The following is an 18,778-nucleotide window of genomic DNA, read 5'->3' as shown; positions in this document are numbered from 1 at the left end:
CTGCCACAATGATTGTACCAATAGCTAAATTGAAAACTGTGGCTTCACATTACAATCCTGCAGCCACATGTTGTAAATTAGAATGATGCTCATAGCTGGGCTATTACAGCAACACTTCATAAAAAGTTATAATGGTTGTGGGATCTGGAAATGCACAAATGGCTTAAATTAAAGAGGCCTTTCTCCAGCCAGGCTTTTCTTTATCAAACCAGCTTGACCAGCTTTAGACATTGTAAATACCTAACTTCAGAATCCTGGAATATTATTGTGGTGTACTGTGCAATCCTTAAGGGTGCAATCCTATACCCTCCTGATATGGACTGGGGGCTCATAGGGTAGGCCAGGATCCCAGTTCTGACTTGGTAAATGCCTTCTGAGCTGGGACTCTGACCTCAGCAGGCCCTGCTTTTACAGCTGGTGCAGTTTTCCATGTTGGCTGGCCTTGGAAGATGGAAGGCCTTCTTTGCAGCTGGCATGGGGAAGGCCTTCTGGGGGCCCTGGAGTGGAGGTGTGAGGCACTGCAATCCTATGAGGAGTCCTGCCAGTGCTTCAGTTTCTCATCAGCAGGAGAGAAAAGTATTTAGGCTGCCTAAATGTTTTGAAGGGTAAGGAGAGCATAGACTTTGTGTTCCTCTTGTCATCCATTGGTTGGTTGTAATCCACCAAGTTCAGAGGGTTGTGAGCATCTATATTGGATGGTGGCCTAAGATTTAGAGAAAAAAAACCTTACTGCTTGAAGCTGTGATTCTGCATATTTTTCCTTACAAATACTTACCTATGTTAGTCATTAGTGGCACCTTAATGATCTGGAAGGAAAAATGAACATGCAAATGCAGTTTTCACTTTTCAAAATCTTCCCAGACTGCTTTCTTGGAGGTGATTTTCATTTGTTGCAGGTGATTGGACAAGTGGCTTTTTAGAAGATTGTACAAAAGGCTGTTTCTGAGAATAAACTTGATCATTCAGCTAGTTAGTTTCTGTGTGCCATTTTGGTGCTGGTTTTAACTGCAACACCTCCTCCTTTCTGTTGCTGCTTTGTGTTTTCCCACTGATCAGTTAATTAACAAGAAGGATACTGCAGGCTAGATGCGTGATTGGGCTGGCTGCAGCCCAGAGGCTGCCTGTTCTCCATCCCTGATGCTGACCTCAGTTCATTCCTAGTTTTAGCCTTCCTGAAGGCGTCCCTGCAATTCCATGCGAACTGCCTGTATTCTCCCTTTGTAGCCTGGTCTTGCTTCCACTGCCTATACATGACCTTTTTTGTATTGAGATAATCTGTAAGCTTTTTGTGAAGCCACATGAGCTTCTTCTGTTCTCTCTCACCCCTTTTTCTTGTTGGAATTGTGGATGATTGTGCCTTTAGAATTTCCCTTTTAAAAAAAAATCCCCACCATTTTGGACTCCTTTTCCTCATTAGAGTCACTTGCCATGGGACCTACTTACCATTGCTCTATTAAAATTGGCTTTCCTAAAGTCCAGGGTACATGTTTGGCTACATCGGACTTTTGCTTCCTTTACAGTCAAGTATGGCACAGTCTCTTTCCCCAGTTCCTGTCACTTTGTCCACTAGGTCTTCCCTGTTGGTTAGTACCAAGTCAAGGACAGCCATTCCTCTTGTTCCTTCCTCCACTTTCTGTTGAGGAATTTATCAGCAACACATGCTAGGAATCTCTTGGAGGGGCCATGTTTGGCAGAATTTGTCTCCCAGCAGATATCAGCAAAATTGAAGTCCCCCATAACAATGACAAGATGCCTCCTAGAAACACTGGCAATTTGCTTTTCAAAAGTTTTGTCTTTATTTTTTTTCCTTGACCAGAGAAGTTCAAGCATCACTGAGTTCTGTTTTTGAATCTGGTCCTGCTGTCTTTGCAAGCTGTCTCAATGGGCAACCACACATGAACCATATGCAAGCTTCTGTTGAGGGCAAGGCATAATAAAGATGCAAACAGCTTGGGGGCTATCCTGCAGAGAAGGAATGGAGTGCAAGTTTCTGTTCTGAATTAATCCCTTGGACATTTGACAAATAAAACCTCTCCTTTTAAGGAGCTGTCACTATTTATTTATTTATTTATTTAAAACATTTTTATGCTGCCCCATTTGCCGAAGCCTCGGGGCGGCTTACAATAATAAATTAAAAGTAATTATAATAATAAATTAAAAAATATGAACATTAGATTAAAAATACAAAAATACAATATAAAATAAGCCTTTATAAAATATAAAATGGCCTCAGCAGACTACTAGTTAGAAGGTTTTGTGTGTAAACATGGTCACAGGGCTTGGTCCAGAGACAACATTTATGCACGTAGGTGTCTTTGTGCTTGACTGGACTTTATCTTAAGGGCTCCGTAGTTTAAGAAGAAGTAGAAGGTGGGGAAAGTGAGAAATCCTATGGATTAAAGTCTTGCAAAGTTTCCTAGAGAGAGCGTGTCCCAGGCATTGTTATGAGAAGATGAGTGGTTGCCACCAACCTGCATCTTCCCACCAGCATGTAGTCTGAAGAAAGAGCATAAGAACATCGCATGATAGGATTGCATTTATGTTTCCCTGTAAATAGTAGTAGCCCGTGAACCAGAGAAGATGGTGCAGTGACATTAATGTGCCATGGTTCCCTCTGTTTTACATACCAGGGCGGCATGGATGGGAGAATGTAGGTTAGCTAAACACACGTCTTCCTTCAGCACATGTTTTGGGCTTCCCAATAAAGTTTTAAGCATTTGAAAACAATCCATGTTACCCTATATTTACTGAATGCACACACGGTTCTCTCCATTCCAAACATGAGATGAATTGGATTGTTAATGCTGATCCGAGTGGACTTAATTTCTTAGTAAACCTGCATGGGACTGTATTGTTGGCTGCTTTCCTTTATTACCTGACTTAGGTCATTTGTAGAATGGTGCATGACTATATGAAAAAAGAGTTGTTGCCAGTTTTATACTCAGCTGTTGTGGGTTGTATTTTTTTTTTGGAGGGGGGAGGTATATTTTTATTAGCAATGTGACAAACTAAAACTCAGCTGGTAGAGCTTTTTACCAAACACTACATTTTAATGCCAGGAAAGGTTTCGGCTGCTGAACATTTGCTTCAGCTATAAAAGACATAGGAGCCTTATCAGAAGAAAAGTTGCCTGCTCTTTGTATGATCACTCATTGCATGATCAAAGAGAGGCAAACCACAACCACCAGTTCTTTCTAGAGACTAGTGACTCAGAGGCTGAAAGGAGTTTAGGGATTGATAACTGTCAGGTGCTTAAGTCAGCCAAGGGCAGTGTGGAAGCTAGAAATCTGGAGGTGACAAAATCTGGAGCAGATAGCCTCCCCAGCTATGAGTTGTTCTGACTAAGAATGCCAGCTCATCTGTGAATCTTTATATCCCTCAGTAGAACCAGCTTGGTTCCTTAACACAACTATGAAGACTTGCTATGGAGGGTTGTTAGGACAAAGTCCCTACTTCTCTTGCAGGGCTTAAGGTTTCCTCCTTTGGCCAACAGCTCTGGTATACGTGGAGTCAGTACCCTGAGCTCTGCCTATGCTGGAGGCTTCTTGCTTTTCATCCCTTAACAGCTGTCACTACCCAAGCACATCCCATTAGTTTTGCTTTGGTTAACCTGTGGGGAAACAGAACAATTGGTTTTCAGCCTAGAAAGGACCATTATACAGACCAAACAAGTGGTAAATTTTCTCTTGGATATTTATCCCTTAAGGGAACAGGTGGGGAATAATATATTTAAAGGATCTGAGCTAAAGAAATAAGGCTATTGGGAAGAATGGTCCAGCCTTACTTCCCAAACAGGCTGTTATCTCTTTATGCAGAGGTGTTCTTCGGTGGAAAGCACTGAAACATACAGCCTTTCTGCCCACTTGGCTGCCCCCTGAAGGCCGGGAATAGTATGATCTCTTAATGTAGATGACTGCATAGGCTGGTCCTGAACATGCCCCCCCCTCCCCAATGTATCGGTGCTGCTTTTTAATTTGTACAGCTCTGAAGATTAAGTCTAGTGTTATCTAGCTGTGTTATGTTGGTTTACACCAGAATTAATGTGTTAGTCTTTAAGGTGCCAAAACACTTATCTATTTTAAGTGCTAGAGAGGAAGGTTAAGGGGTATAGATGCACTTTTGGGGCAGGGAATCACCAGTATGTGGGAATGGTCTGCAGCTCTCTGGTAGCGCATGCGTCTCACATGCAGAAGATCTCAGGGTCATTCCTTGGTATCTCCAAGAAGGACTGGAAGATCTTCTGCCTAAAACACTGGAAAGCTGCTATCCGTCAACAGTAGTAGGCTAGGTGGACCCGTGGCTTGAATCAGTATGGAGTAGTTTCATCTGCTCCTAACACATGTACTGTGATAGTTCTTCAAAGGCATTCTAGGGTTTACACTGGGAATATGAGCCATGGCTTGCATATTTACACACATACAGCCTTTTTCTCTAACAGCAGTCACTATGTGCAGCCTCCTGTGTAGGCTGTGTGTGCTTCTGACAGGAATAATCTGTAGAGGACAGCTGTGTTTGGTCTGTTCAGGAAATAATAATGCATATTAAGTATTTAAAATGTAAACTCTTTGAACAAAGGTCATACAAACATTCCTGGAACATGTACCAAATTAATTTTAACACCAGGTGTCCTGATGGCTCAGGGAGCAGGGAACTGATACTTGCTCCTGAAGGTCCAGATGCCCACTATGACTTATGGGGCCAGATTTCATCTGTCAGCTGATACCTGCTGCAGACCATTTGGGAGTCTGTCTGTCAGCATGAGAGGCATAAGCGTATATAAATTGTGATGTGCTAAGCTAGCCTTTCCCAGCCTCATGTGCTCCAGATATCTTGGAGTGCATCTTCTACCCTTTTAATGTGGTCCTGTGTAGCGAAAACGGTGTTCAGCAATCACCTGTTGGGGTGCCACATGCTGTGGTCAGCTTGGCAAGTGGCAAGTTGTTCAGGTCTGAACTCAAAGCTTGGGCTTAAGCATGGGAAACTCAGATTCACTCCTTCACTCAGTTATGAAGGTCACTAAGTGGCTTGGGGCAATGCACTGTCCCTTAGCCTAACCTAGATGTTGGAAAGGATAAAGTGTGAGTTATTTAACGGAAAGGTGGGTACAACTAATTCTCACATGCTCATGAAAAGTAACTCTTATATATGTAGGGCCATGCTGATTATGCTGTTAGTTGCTGCCTGAGTACTTTTTTCTGTGCAGAGACAGGCATGTTTCCCTATCTGCATAGGAAAAGAAAGAAGTGGGTCTGGGTGATGTCACAGAAGTAGCTCTTGGGGTGAGTTCTTCCACCACTTTAATCTGATGGTTCACATTGGTCCAGAGAGGCAACGTGGTTCCTCACCTCTGATCACTCAGCTCTACCTCAAAATTTTCTTCCACCATTCAGTCCTGTCTGATATATCTGCTTTGATATTTCATTGTCTCATACGTCACAAAGTAAATAATATTTTTCTCTCAGGCTCTCCTTTCTGCATAGACTTTCCATACTCTTACTTCCCACACCACTCAACCTGTTGAAAAGGCAATCTTAGCTTTATCTGAATTGTCACTTTAAGACTGATTGGACTTCTACTCTAACAAAAACAAAACAAAACCCTTGTTGAATATAGTAAACCAGACTTAGGGGATTTTTTTTCTGGCTTTCCTCCTGACATGCTGTTTTTTTGTTTTTTGTTTTATATATATATATATATATATATATATATATATATATGTGTGTGTGTGTGTGTGTGTGTGTGTGTGTGTGTATGTATGTATGTATGTATGTATGTATGTATGGGGATTTATTTCTTTTCTGCCATGAGAAATAATTCAAACCTGTAGTTACTTACATCTATTCTGAATGGAACAGACTAGTAACAGCTTTGACATCTGATCTGTTGTTCATAGAAACCAGACATCTCTTTGTGCGGAATATAGATTTATTTTTACTGGAGGCAAAGAAGGGCAGCCGAATGCTGTCAGAGTGGTAAAGGACTAAACTGATCTGGGTAAGATTAGGTGGAGGGAAATAGCTTTCAGCCCTGACATCTAGGGCATTCTTAGAGCAAAATGTGCTTCATTAGTATACTGAAATGGTGATAAGGTGTGCTAGATCAGACTAAAGGTCTGTCTAGTTCACGCAGTGACCTACTGGATGCCCATGAGAAACAGGCAGAAGATGAGCACAATAGGACCTTCTCGTTCATGTTAGTTAGGGGCTGCAGTTGAGAGGTATATTGTCTCCAATACAGATAGTAATATGTAACCATTAGGAGTGCAATTTTTGAGGGGAGGTACATGATAACTAGTCTTCTGAGTGCGCCAATAGGAGATGAGAGTGTTGCGCAAAACTTACTTGAGAATCTGAATTTGAATAGGAGATAGCTAACTGTGAACTTAACTGCTCACAGGACAGCTGAATCCATAAAAAAAGGACAGCCATTGGTGGCCTTGTGCCATAACTGACTTAACATAATGGCTTTATGACTTGGCACTCAGTCTCAAGTCATTAAGCTGAAACTGCCCAAACACTTTCAAGTTATTCTTCACAACTGTGGGGACAAGAAGTATACTATTTTTATTTATAATTATTGTTACAGAGCTTTTAAGAACTCAGACATGTAGAGTAGTCTTCAGTGATCTCGGTAGGACTATTCACAGGTATGTACCTCCACAGTTGTCCTTACTGTCCCTATGAAAGTGTTTCTAGATCCTTCATCACAGTCCATTCTGCAACAAGTTCTCATCTATTAGCTTGCTCATCTATTAACTTGCCCATACATCAGGCACAGAAAAAGAATTATATGATTGTCTGTGTTGGCACTCTTCTGATTTAAAAAATTATTTACAGGGTGGCACTGTATTGACTACCTCTCAAGATAAACACTGGCTATTTATTTCTATTCTAGTGTGTCCATGTTTTAAATAATCAATGAGAAGAATTTTCACTGTGTAAAAGGGCAACATCCCAAGTTTCCTCTCATGTTGTAAAGGTTTTATGTAATATCTTTTAAGTTTCTTCACAAGTGTTTTTTCCTCAACTAATTTCTTTTAATTTGTAGCAATCTCCAGAAAATCTCAAATATTCCAAGGCAGCACTTGGAAACATTTGAAATTTTGCCATTATTTTCTGCAGAATATTATTGACAGGGCAAGAATATTTGGCTTTTCATTTATTCATTCATTCAAAATGCAACTGCTACTATGTATCACAGTACAGACAGTGGTTTTGCCTGCAAACCAAGAGGATTTGATCATTTAGAGTCATAATCTATTTTTGAAATCCTGTGCATACATTTCTGTCTCATCTCAACGTTTTTTTTTCTCATTAAGAACTTTAGTTTCTTAACATAAACAGAATACAAAAAGAAGAACAGTATATGTAAAATAGAATAAAGTTGCCAAGGGATTTTAAACAAGTACAACCAATACATTCAAGTGCACAAGTTTCAAAGAGGCCAAAAATATCTCTATCATTCAGCGCTCTATGAAAGTTCAGAAAAGAGGGAGTTATTATTCTGTACACCAACAAATTTTCCAACTACTTTATGTCAATTATAAATCCTCAACTACTTTTTAAAGAACTCCCTTTTGCACCCAATTAATTGTACTGAATATAATAGAATTTTCATTTGTCATTAAATTCTTCAACTAGTCTTCAATTTGCATAATTAGTTAATTTTGCTATCACTGCCTATTCTGCCAGCTTATTTTTCCATTCTTCAATTGTTGGGGATTCTGATAATTTCCATTTAGAAGCAATTGTAATTCTTGCTGCAGTTGTCATATATTTAAATAACTGACATATTCTTTGAAAAACCTCTGGTATTATATTCAAAAGCCTATTCTTAGGACTTATAGGAAACTTAGGTTTAAAGATGTTTTGTATTTCCTCATGTATCAACCTCAAAATATTTTAATTTTTTCACAAGTCCACCACATATGGTAGAAAGTCCCATCCACCCTGTTAACATTTTTTTTTAAAAGATGGACAGGACACACTGTAACCCATCATCTAGTTTTACAGGCAGATAGAATCTGTGGTCCTCCAGATGGTGTTGGGCCATAATTCTTAATCATTCCTGACCATTAGTCATGCAGGGGCTGCTAGGAATTGGAAAGGGTAAATGGCAAGATGCCTTTGCTATAGGAACCATCATGATGGTCTGCACTTCAAAATTTAGGAGATTAGTCTAAGAAGGGGCTCGGGTCAGTTTCGAGGGAATGAGTTTAAGGTGGTGGTTGTGAGATGCAGAGTAGCAGGAGCGGAATAATGTAAACTGCTTCGAGTAAGTTAAAAAAAAGGAGGCAGGCTATTCTAATAACATAATAAATGACATTAGTTTCAAAGGGACATGTTTCCCTATTTTACAGCTTTCAGCTTAGCAACCTGGTTTGCAGTCAGAAGTTGCAAATGTGACATCAGAATTATTGCATTTACCCACTTCTAGCTGAAGGAAATGTAAGATGTGCCCTTTGCAAATACATTGGGAAGTTAGGCAAGATCAGTAGGTTTTATTTGAGAAATTCAGAATGTTTAAGGTGGAAGGAGGAGGGTGGAGAGTTGCGATGGGACACAAGTTCTGTTTGGTATCACTCTTCAGATATACTTGGAATCTTTAGACAGGCGGAGTGCTGTTGGGGTTGGGGATAGAATTACTTTTTTTCGGTTGCCTTCCTGCAGAGTGGGACTTGTCTCCCTTTCTCGAGTCACCTATAGTTACTTGCTCTGCAAATCCTACTCGCTTTAGTTACTTGCCCAGCGCTGCTTGCGGCTCATTAGGATTTGAATGGCATTGCTGCATGCTGTAGGCGATCCTGTTTGGAGGCATCCCTGTTGCTATTCTAATGCTGTGATTCAAGCCCAGGTAGTGGAGAAAGACGAAGAAGGAACAGGCAGCAGCAGTAAGACAGACAACGGGCGCCGGGGCTTCCCACTGCAACCCGGGTCTGGCTCTCCAGTTCAGCCTCGCTGCTCGTGAGCTTGCAGCAGAACGGGGGCGCGAGAGGAACCGCCTCCGCCTTTGTTTGCCGCTTGGTCACGCAACTGCTCGGCTCCCCTTTCCTGCAGAGGCGCGGCGGAGGTGGGAGATATTTGCTCCAACGAAGGGGGGCGGGGGGGGCGCGAAACTTGCCTCGGAGCGGGGCCCGAGGACTTCCCTCGCCGCCTCACACGCCATTTCCTGCTGCTGTGTTTACTTCCTGGTTCAAACTCTCCCGTCACGGGCGAAGCAAATCCAAAGCTGCTTCCAAGGCAGCCTCCCGAGCGAGGAGGAGAGGGGCTGGGGGTGACTTCGGACCTCACGGAGGGTGCGTCTGGGGAGAGCGGGGCGGGGGGGGGGGGCGGTCTTGCGTAGCTCTCTTCCTAGGACTGAACTCATTCCCTCGAAACTGATAGAGCCCCTTCTCCTCCTGCAGGTCTATCCGGAGCCCCGCACGGAGAGCGAGTGCCTGAGCAATATCCGCGAGTTCCTTCGGGCATGCGGCGCCACCCTTCGCCTGGAGGTGAGGAAATGGGGTGGGCAAAGGAAAGCACGGAGGTGGCTCTCCTGTATCCCTCGGGTGCGGGGGTGGGGTGCGTGCTGTGAGGACTAGCACTTGGAGAACGCATGCCAGTAAGGAATGAATTAAAGTGAGGGAGCCGGAGCTTAAGCCTGACTGCTGGGTAGCCCTAACCTGCTCTTAAAGCTTCCCTTTATGCACAGATAGCTCTCCTCTGCAAATCAGTGCTCATGCCATGGTTTTTGCCCACATAATTGCTTGGCATATTCTTATCCGTGTAGTCTGGCCTTCCCTAACCAGATGTTCCCTAGATGTACCTGCAACTTCCAGCATTCCCAGCCCAACACCTCAAGGCCCCAGTCGGGTGGGGAGGGGAGTTGGTGTGGCCATATTTATATTTTCTGTATTATTTGAAGTTCTAGGTGCACTCAAACACAAGTGGGCCTTTAGCTCCCCACCCCACCCCTGAATTTTTGCAATCTCTCTTTGCTATTCATCCCTCTGGATAAGACAACTGTATATTTCCAGTTGTGAGTTAATAGCAGTTAGGGAGGTAGTTGGATTGGAGTATAAGATTAACTTCCTTTTTCTTAGTGTTGGTGATCTGATCAAATTCAGAAGTGTTTCCTCCCACCCTCTGCAGTTGCCCTGAGATAAAATTAAAGCATCAGGACATCTGAATACACATTTCCCAAGTTTTAACTGATTTGTTTCTATATTCAGTGTGACTAGTTTGAAGTCTGTATTCATAGTTCCTTAATATCGGGGTTTTTAAAAACTGTGTGGAGTATTTATGCAAGAGTAAGTCAGAATTCCAGAAAATCCTGGCTTACTGTGAACAAACTGTGTGCTAATGCATGCAGCTCTTCAGCTTTTCTTGTTTTCTCTCTCCTACAAGCTTACTGAACTAAACAGAAATAGGAAGCTTACCATGTCATCCACATCCTAGCTTGTGGCATCCTTAATAAGCCATGATGGCAAAACCAGGGCTTGTTCTTTCAAAACTTGGCTTGTTAAAGAGCAACAAGGAGGGAGCCCCAGTTTAGATAACACACACTTGACTCATCCCAATGCTGTGCATGTTTGTTTTAAAGCCCCATTGGGTTCATTGGTTCTTACTTCTCAGTAAGTATCACAGGCTGTAGCATTACAGAACAGACTTATAGAACTTGGTTGGGGAGAATCCATGATGGAGCTAGTGCTACTTTCTATATCTTGCTGATTAGATGATGAAAGTGGTGGGGGGTAGCTTTTTTGTTTTTTATTTAAATGCCCCCCTCCCAGGGTTCCATCCCATTGACACCAGTGGGACGAAAATTGATAAGGTTAGTACCAGGATGAGTGAAACTCGTGGCCCTTTTGAGAGATACTTTGGGAACGAATTGCTTTGTATCCTTCAGACCCACTGTTACACCCAACACATCCATGGAGCCTCCTGTTTTGGGCCCTACAGTTTCACCTGCAGAGATTTCTGCAGATAGTATTTTTTATCATATCTAGTGATCTCTCTGTCAGCTGTTGGGTGGTGTTAGTATGGTTGCAGGTTTGACATTTGTACTTTGAATTGTTCTCTGCATTGATTTATGCTACTCCAAGTCTTAGGTGAAGCCTTTGCTTCTTTAGTCTCTTTTAATGTGTTTAGCCCTTTTGGTTGCTGCTGTTTGGATTCTTCACAGCATTATTGTACCTTTATTCGTGTGTAATAACAAGTACAATAGTACCAATAAGAATGCAACATGTACCTTCTCTGTGTGTGCTGCTCTTGTACTTCCAAGTATACAGGAGCGTTTTCTTTCTCTTGGCAATGACAACACATTGCTGACTCACAGGTGGTTAATAATGAACTCCCCACCACCACCCCCTGGAACTTATTTTCTTTTATACAGTTACTTGGAATAATACTTTGCCTTGAGTTTTGTAAGTTTTCTTGATTCCACAATCTAACTTGAATGTGACCAGTAGATGTAACATTTGATAGCTGTCATACTGAGTAAATTTCATTATATTTTGAAAAGGGTGATTGTGCCATAAGTGATCTAGATTTTGCTCACTCGATCAGTTGCATTACCAGCCTTCTTTATATGAATTCTGTAGTTCTTTTTTTAACAGACTTGTTGAAATGGGCCTATGAACAACTGTAGAAAATTGGGTCAGTTGAATCTAACATTCTTTACCCAAGGTTAAGATAGCACCCGCATGCTTATCTTTTGTTTTATAAAATCTGGGTTTTATAAAATGGTTTAATTATATACACGGTGTGGAGGAATATACAACATCCTACCTGTAAAGTAATTCTGATAAACTATCTTAAATGCTAATTATAGGGCCATCAGTACTACACATGTTACTACGTTAAGACAGTATTAGTTGATCACTATATTTGATCACCTCTGTTAGCTTGTTTTATTTCCTTGCCTGTACTTGTCTTTCTGTGAAGAAGTCTTTCTGAAACTTTAAAATTGCTAGTTGAAATATATTTTAAAAATAGAAAGAATGTTACTTATTATAACAGCAACAAGCTCAGAGAATGCTGAAAGACTGTAAAATGCGTCATTTTTAAAACTTATTTGAGGAAGAGTGGAAAATTTTAAGAGCTTCAGTAGAAATCTGAAAGTTTTAGTTCCCTGGCATAGTCCAATTTAAAGCTGGGAATGAAATATTAGTACAATAAGATCTTTTGAGAGGGGAAAGTTGAAAGTGTACCTAAGCTTTAAAAATGAATTTCTGGTCATTAAAGTAAAAATTCAAAATGGACTCAACTACATGACATGGGAATTTCTGCTAAATAATTTGAACTGAATTGCCACAGGAGGTTAAATGGAAGATGTGACTAGGTAAACATAATTACACTGCAAACCTATACTGCTCTGTAACTGTTATGATTTAGCCCAAATTATCCTGGGAGCTGTAGTTGGGTTGAAGGTGCTGAGGATGCTTTGTTATAGGTAGCTAGATACTCTCACAGAATTATAGTTCTCAAGGTTCTTTGGGAACCCAGAATAAGTTCAAACTCATTTTGAGTCTAGTTTAATTCCCATTGAATGGTAGCTGGACTGTTACCACTGGACTATTGCCAGGACCACACATTACTAAATGTTCTTCAGTATTGGGAGGCAGGCAGAGGGAGGAATAATCTCTACATAGAAAAATAGAAAGCAAGAAAAGGGATTTTAGCCTAGCCTTTTTTCTGGCATCTGATTTTCTCTGTGTAGGGATTGTAAAAATAATTGGAAGTATGGAAGAGCATTTAATTATGTGAGACATGAACTATAATCCAGTGGTACCATCCAAATAATAGACTTATTATTTCAGAAATGTGTCTATCTTGAGACTACAGTTCTATGCTCATGTGTTTGGGACTTGTTTCCAAGTAAACATGCACTTGAGTGGACTGGAAGCTTGTTCACTCTCTGGGTCATTTATATTTTTCTGCTTGTATATGATAGTATGAATATGAATTGGTTATTGCTTGAGAGCTTTAAAATTGAAATGGGCCAGAAGTAATGGAATTCTTGATTGGGATGTGGGCAGGAGAAATGGCAGAAAAGTTATTGAGCACTGACTTTGCTGGAGACTTGAAAGTATTCCTTGACCAATGAACCCATCAGGAATAGGTGTCCAACCATTTAACTGATGACAAAATAGGCCCAGTTTTTGTAACCTCAGTAATATGGTTTGTTAAAGAGTTTTCTGCATCTGGTGAGATCATGTTTAGCTGGGATTCTTTACAGCAGAGGTGGGTAGAAGGTAGATCTGGATATACTGATGGATATGGTGTGATTTATAGACAGTCAGAAAGGATTTCTGATTTCCACTTGTTCAGCAAAAACTGCAATGAACCAGTAGATTTTTCTGCGGAAGGACAATACGTAAGCTCCATTAATTTCTGGTCCTCAAGACAAATTCTAGGACTCCACTTACTTATTTTTAAGAGCCAAACTGCTTGTTGTGCTAATTGCCAAGACTAGCCTTAGCTGTAAGTGTGCACAACCCTAATTTAGCTCAGGGACGCATTTCCACAGGGGAAAATTAAACTCCCCTCCCCCACCACAGTTTCCCCCTGAAATCTCCTTCCTTGACTTTAAGGGGGATGTTTTTTCCCATACTTTAATCACTCCTGGGAGGCAGATTTTGGGGAAAATTATGGGCCAAGAAAATTTCAACCCTCCCTGCTGGAGTGAAGTAGGGCACCTGTACTACTAAAAAAAATAAAACAAAGTAAAAAAATAAAACAAAGCTCAACTTCATGCTGTGTCAGTACCATAACATGTTGCTTAGCCCTAAATGGGTGAAACTCTAGCTGATGAATCACGGGGTTCTGCTTAAAACAACAAATTAGATCAAGCAGCCCTGAAGTATCTGCACTCCTGCTTTATAACACATTTTTAATATCACATGAAACAGTGAAATGATGGTGTAAAGCAACACATTTAATTACAGTGCTTAGTAACATTCCCTGCTCTCATATTTGAATTTGACCAGATTGAAACTGTAACTGCTAGGAAAAAAGCATTTTCTTTGGTATATCCATGCCAGGGTTTGTTGTTGTTTTATTACAGAAACTATATGCTACAATTTACTACTTCCCCCACTCACGTTTTTGAGATTTTGTAAATGTTGAAATAACAATACTTAGGTTGGTTCTGCACAACCTGGTGCCCTCCACATGTTTTTGACCACAACGCTTAGGATGTTTAAGTTGAACTTCCATCAGTTCCGCAAAGCATGAGGAGAGCGGGGGAGGGGGGATGCAATCTGCATCGTCAGTAGGGAAGTGAAGTGCAAAAAAGTACAGTGATAATTACATTGTTAATCAGTGAGCAGATTAACATTTGCAGTGTGGTGAAAATCCTTTGTCCTTATACAACCACAGGAAATAGATGATGGTTTGCAGATCAAACAACCCGGAACAGCTAATCCTGGGTTGTTTAATTCAGGAATTGCAAGAGGAGCATGCTATATTACTTGCATGGCTCTCATTCTTCTTCTGATTAACAATCTAGGAATACCTCATACTTCTCATTTGTGTGCCCTCCTGTACAGGATTCACCCTTAGCCTGTGTTTGGTTGGATTTAGTCCAAGTTCAAGTTTGGACCCTAGCAGTTATTCTTGTTTAACTGATCTTCCATAAACCAAGTAACCAGGAAGACTTAGAGAAGTTATTAATTAATTTAATAAAAGCACACCTAACAGGACTCCTTGTTCTCCCTGTCTACAGCCTGTCCATTTTCACATTCCAGAGAGTTCAACAGCCATGTCAGCAGAATAGTCCTCTATTACCATGAGGATTCTGTCAGGGTCTGGGGTGGGGCAGTCTAATAGTACTTCTATTCCCCTCCCCTGTTGTGATCTTTCCATTACAACAGTTGTCTCACCTCCCAGATCAGCATCCTTTCAATAATAGAGCATCACATTCAATTTCTGTAAATGTGTGAGACAAATATAACTTGGGATAGACTCATGGTTATTATAAGGTTTGACTCTGAGTTGCTGTTGGGTATGCTATCTACCCTTTTCTGGTGGTGATTGGCTTGTTGCTAATGTCACCTTTTTGCACAGCCATTATCAGCTCCTGTGGATGGTTCAACTGGCACACTTGAATGAGATGTATTATCTGGACCCATTTCAGTCTGGTTTCAAGCTTGGTTTTGGCCACAGTTACTCATATTTCAGTAGCATCTAGGATTTACTGTTACAACATGTTATAGCGCTCGAAGTTGTAGGACTTTTTCTGTTATAAAATGCATAGAATTGCACCCTTAATGTATAAGTAAACTCTATAATATGATGGCTAAGTTATGTTTGTATTTTGTTTTTATAAACTTCCTAGAAATGCTTCAAGAGCATTATAGATTTTTTTAATGCACTCTTTACACTAATGATAACAGGCCACTGGTGTTGGTTGATTTGTTTAAAATTAGGTCAATTGTACTTAGAAATTGCATTTCTGCAGCTTGACTTTTTGAGACTTTGAAGCATCTCTGGAGAGATTTGTCCTACAAATCCAGCTTTAGCAGCAGCGGAAAGAGTATAATTATGAAAGGTGGTTGTTGAAATACTACAGCCACACAGCACTTCTGGGAACAAACATTTTTCAGAATTGTTATATTCCATGATCTAGTATGTTCAACATTTATTGAAGTGGGCAGTATGTCAAAATATTAACTTGGGTGATGGCATTGACCCTAAAAAAAACCCCATCTGTGAGCTGGTCTTTCAAACTACCATATAATTATGGCAACAATATTTTGATATTTTGGTTATATTGGGGCTTATAACATTTGTACTTGGTGCAAGGCCAGCCCCAGAGATTTCTGCTAACTGAAATTAATACATGATGTAGCTCTCTCTTCCAGTCCACATACAGAAGTTGAAAGGGAGAGCAGCACAGCTTCACCATTAAGAGTAGCAGGCTAACCTAGAGAACATGGGAGGGAGGGGTACATATGGCATATACAATTCTGCTCTCCAATTCCTTGGTGGTGTGAGACAGCCACCTCTCTCTGCCTAATGCAGGGATGGGGAAGATTTACCCTAAGCAGTCAAGAATTAGTTAATTTTTAACTCTGGTGTCTGATTACTGTTATATGTAAAGAAAATTCTCCATATGACATGAAACCACTTCCATAAAACTATTACATACTCAAACTACTCTTTCCCTACCCTTTATTTCATCCTATTGTTCAGTTTCCTGTTGACTCATGCAGACTAGGTGCAGTATATGAGTGGTGATGTACTTGTTGGGATGAGCCAATCAGCTTGCTTCCAGTATCCCAGATAGTCTCAGTCTGGCAGGAAACATAAGCCTCTTAACTTCCTGTTTTCTTGACTTCTTTTAAAATACTGCTTTTGATAGGCAACTTTTTTGCTTGAGAGTCCACAATGAAGGTGAGTCTAAATCCTATTTTAAAATCTAGGTTCTGTTATTATGTATGCATTATGGACATTTTTTATTCTAATTTATCATTTTAACAATAAATTTTAGTATATCTCTACCGTCAACCCTAGTGCTGCTGTAAAAAAAGAAAAAAAGTCCATGAATCTAGGAAACTAATTTTTATGCTTCTGTCTTGTTCAAGATTTTCTTAAGATTTATGTGGTTGGGAATATTTGGATTTTTTAAGAAATAAACTAATTTTAACTTTAAAGAAAAATAAATCCTTTTAAACATCATTGAAGGCATTTCACTGCTTCTGGATTTTGGGCATACACGTGCAGTGCTCAAGTCTCAGCTGTGGATGTCCATTTCTGTCTTCCTGCCTGTTCATTCTGGAGATGTGGAGAACTGAGGACTGTTGCCAACAGCAAAGGTGTAGGCGCGGCCCCCTTTTATTATAGCATACTTGAGAAAGTGTATGAATGTGTGATATATGTACACATGCGTAGATTAAGCAATGTTTTGCAATGGAGAATCTATAATATGAATGGTTCTAGAGGAATCTGAAGTATTCTCAGATAATGTATATCTGCCCTGAGTATAGGTGATTCTTGGAACATCTATAAAGGTCTTTGTTCTGCACTGTAGAAAATGAGCAGGGCACCCCAGAGGCTTCTTGGGCCAGGTAAAGGGTGGCTGAGTGCCACTACTGCTCTTCAGTTTTGTAAAAACAAAATACTACCAGCATAGTGAAATTAAGTATTCTTATTCTGAGTGGTTTTTCAGGAGCGACTAGTATTTAATGCTCCCTGGGTGCAGTACAGTAAGCATGCTATTTAAAGTCAGAGGGTTTGATGCAGACTTTGTTTTGCTTATAGTAGGACTATTGAAATCAGTGGGATCTAAATTAGTCAGGGCTAACCTGGATCCCCCTGATTCTAGCCTACTCTAAGAAAGATCAAATCTGAATCCAACTCATAGAAAATCCTTTTTGGTGGCTCTGAAGTACACTATGCTTTTCACATCTCTGTCTTTGCAAAATAATGATTATGAACAGTTACTTGGAAGAGTTTGTAAAATGTTGGCTTTCCTTATTTTATATATTGTATTAGTAATGACTGATTTGTTTCTTTTTTAGAAATCATGAAATGTTTTGGTTAATACTTTGCTGGTATTTGTGAAGCCAATATTCACAAATAAAACAAAATACTATTTTAATTATCCCTGTCATGTACATTTTTGAAATCCAAAACACATTTTCATGAAAGTTGCATTTACTTAAAAGGCTTCAGTACTTTTGATTTCATTTGCACTTTCACCTTTCTTCAGATATGGAGCCCATGTTAGAGTAAAAAGGTGTGGTGTATTGAGCGCAGTCAAATTGCTATAGAACCAGTGAAGTTCAACTCACTGTACTAGTCCCATACTGTTTTAAAATCATTCTTTATAGTCTCTGCTTTCCTGCTCATGGACTATATACGCATGGGTCATACCATGCTGCGTCTCCTCTGATTAGGGCAGAAAGTGTTCTCCTGTAACTAGAGGTGGAACAAAAGGCTTCCCATTTAGTTTCCTCCCCCTCACCCCCATGTACATGCAAATCCTTTTTCACAGATGGGCTTTTGTGAGAACACCCAAACATTTTAGCTGTGGGTTGTGCTGTATATGACAGTTTTTAATGTGGGAGAAAATGAAAAATGGGAGGTAAACTGAACCTTTTAAAGAGTTACAAAGTAACTAAGCTACAATTTTTCATGAAGGCAAATTTAAATCTCTACCCATTAAACACAATCTCACTGAATCCTCAGTGTGAAAAAACCCTTTGTTTAATAGTGTTTGGATGAGGTCAACATCTGTTCTCAAATGTCATTGACAGCTTGATTCTGTACATGTTTACTCTGAACTCACTCCTGACTTTGCTGGGCCTCCCAAGCTTATATGAATCAAAATGGCTGTGCCCACACACTTTGGAATAAATTCCACTGATATTTGGGAGATGTACATTTTGGTTAGCAGTCATCACATCTGGATATAAGAGCAGGTTGCATATATTTTAGGAAAAAAACTAAAAATTAAACAACTTCTTAACTTTCTTTTGAAGAAAGTAAGTGTTAAAGACTTGTCTTTTTTTGGTTTTCATTTTATATTTCTAGTTTCCACTTTTCTGCTGTGACTTACAAAATAAAAAACAATAACACCACAGACTTAACAGAATTAACAGAGAGGAAACAGGTTAACTATTTTTGGTTGGAATTGCTTATAATTATTAATTATATTTTATCCAAAGAGCATGAGGAGTTGTATATTCCTGTTCAGCCTGCTTTTCCTTATAATAAACCTACAAGGTAGGCTCGCTTACAACAAGTCTGCAAGGCAGGTAAATCTGAGAAACAATGGTCAGAGCTCATCAATA

General features: G+C 40.2%; 1 protein-coding gene across 10 annotated transcripts in view; it reads left to right on the top strand.

The window, feature by feature from the left end:
- The window catches only part of ARHGEF7 (Rho guanine nucleotide exchange factor 7), a 93,949-nt gene that overhangs the window by 6,295 nt on the left and 68,876 nt on the right, over window positions 1-18,778 (top strand). For all 10 annotated transcript variants that reach the window (XR_006414642.1, XM_044429553.1, XM_044429547.1 and 7 more), the window contains exon 2: window positions 9,404-9,490. Coding sequence is in view for 9 of the 10 variants with exons in the window: in XM_044429553.1 (XP_044285488.1) it covers window positions 9,404-9,490 (87 nt within the window). In the remaining variant the exon portion in view is untranslated. The remainder of the gene's footprint in view (window positions 1-9,403; window positions 9,491-18,778) is intronic.

The sequence above is a fragment of the Varanus komodoensis genome, unplaced genomic scaffold (genome assembly GCF_004798865.1).
Source record: "Varanus komodoensis strain SLA01 unplaced genomic scaffold, ASM479886v1 scaffold2, whole genome shotgun sequence".
Taxonomy (NCBI): Eukaryota; Metazoa; Chordata; class Lepidosauria; order Squamata; family Varanidae; genus Varanus; species Varanus komodoensis.
This window is presented reverse-complemented; position numbering and strand designations above follow the sequence as displayed.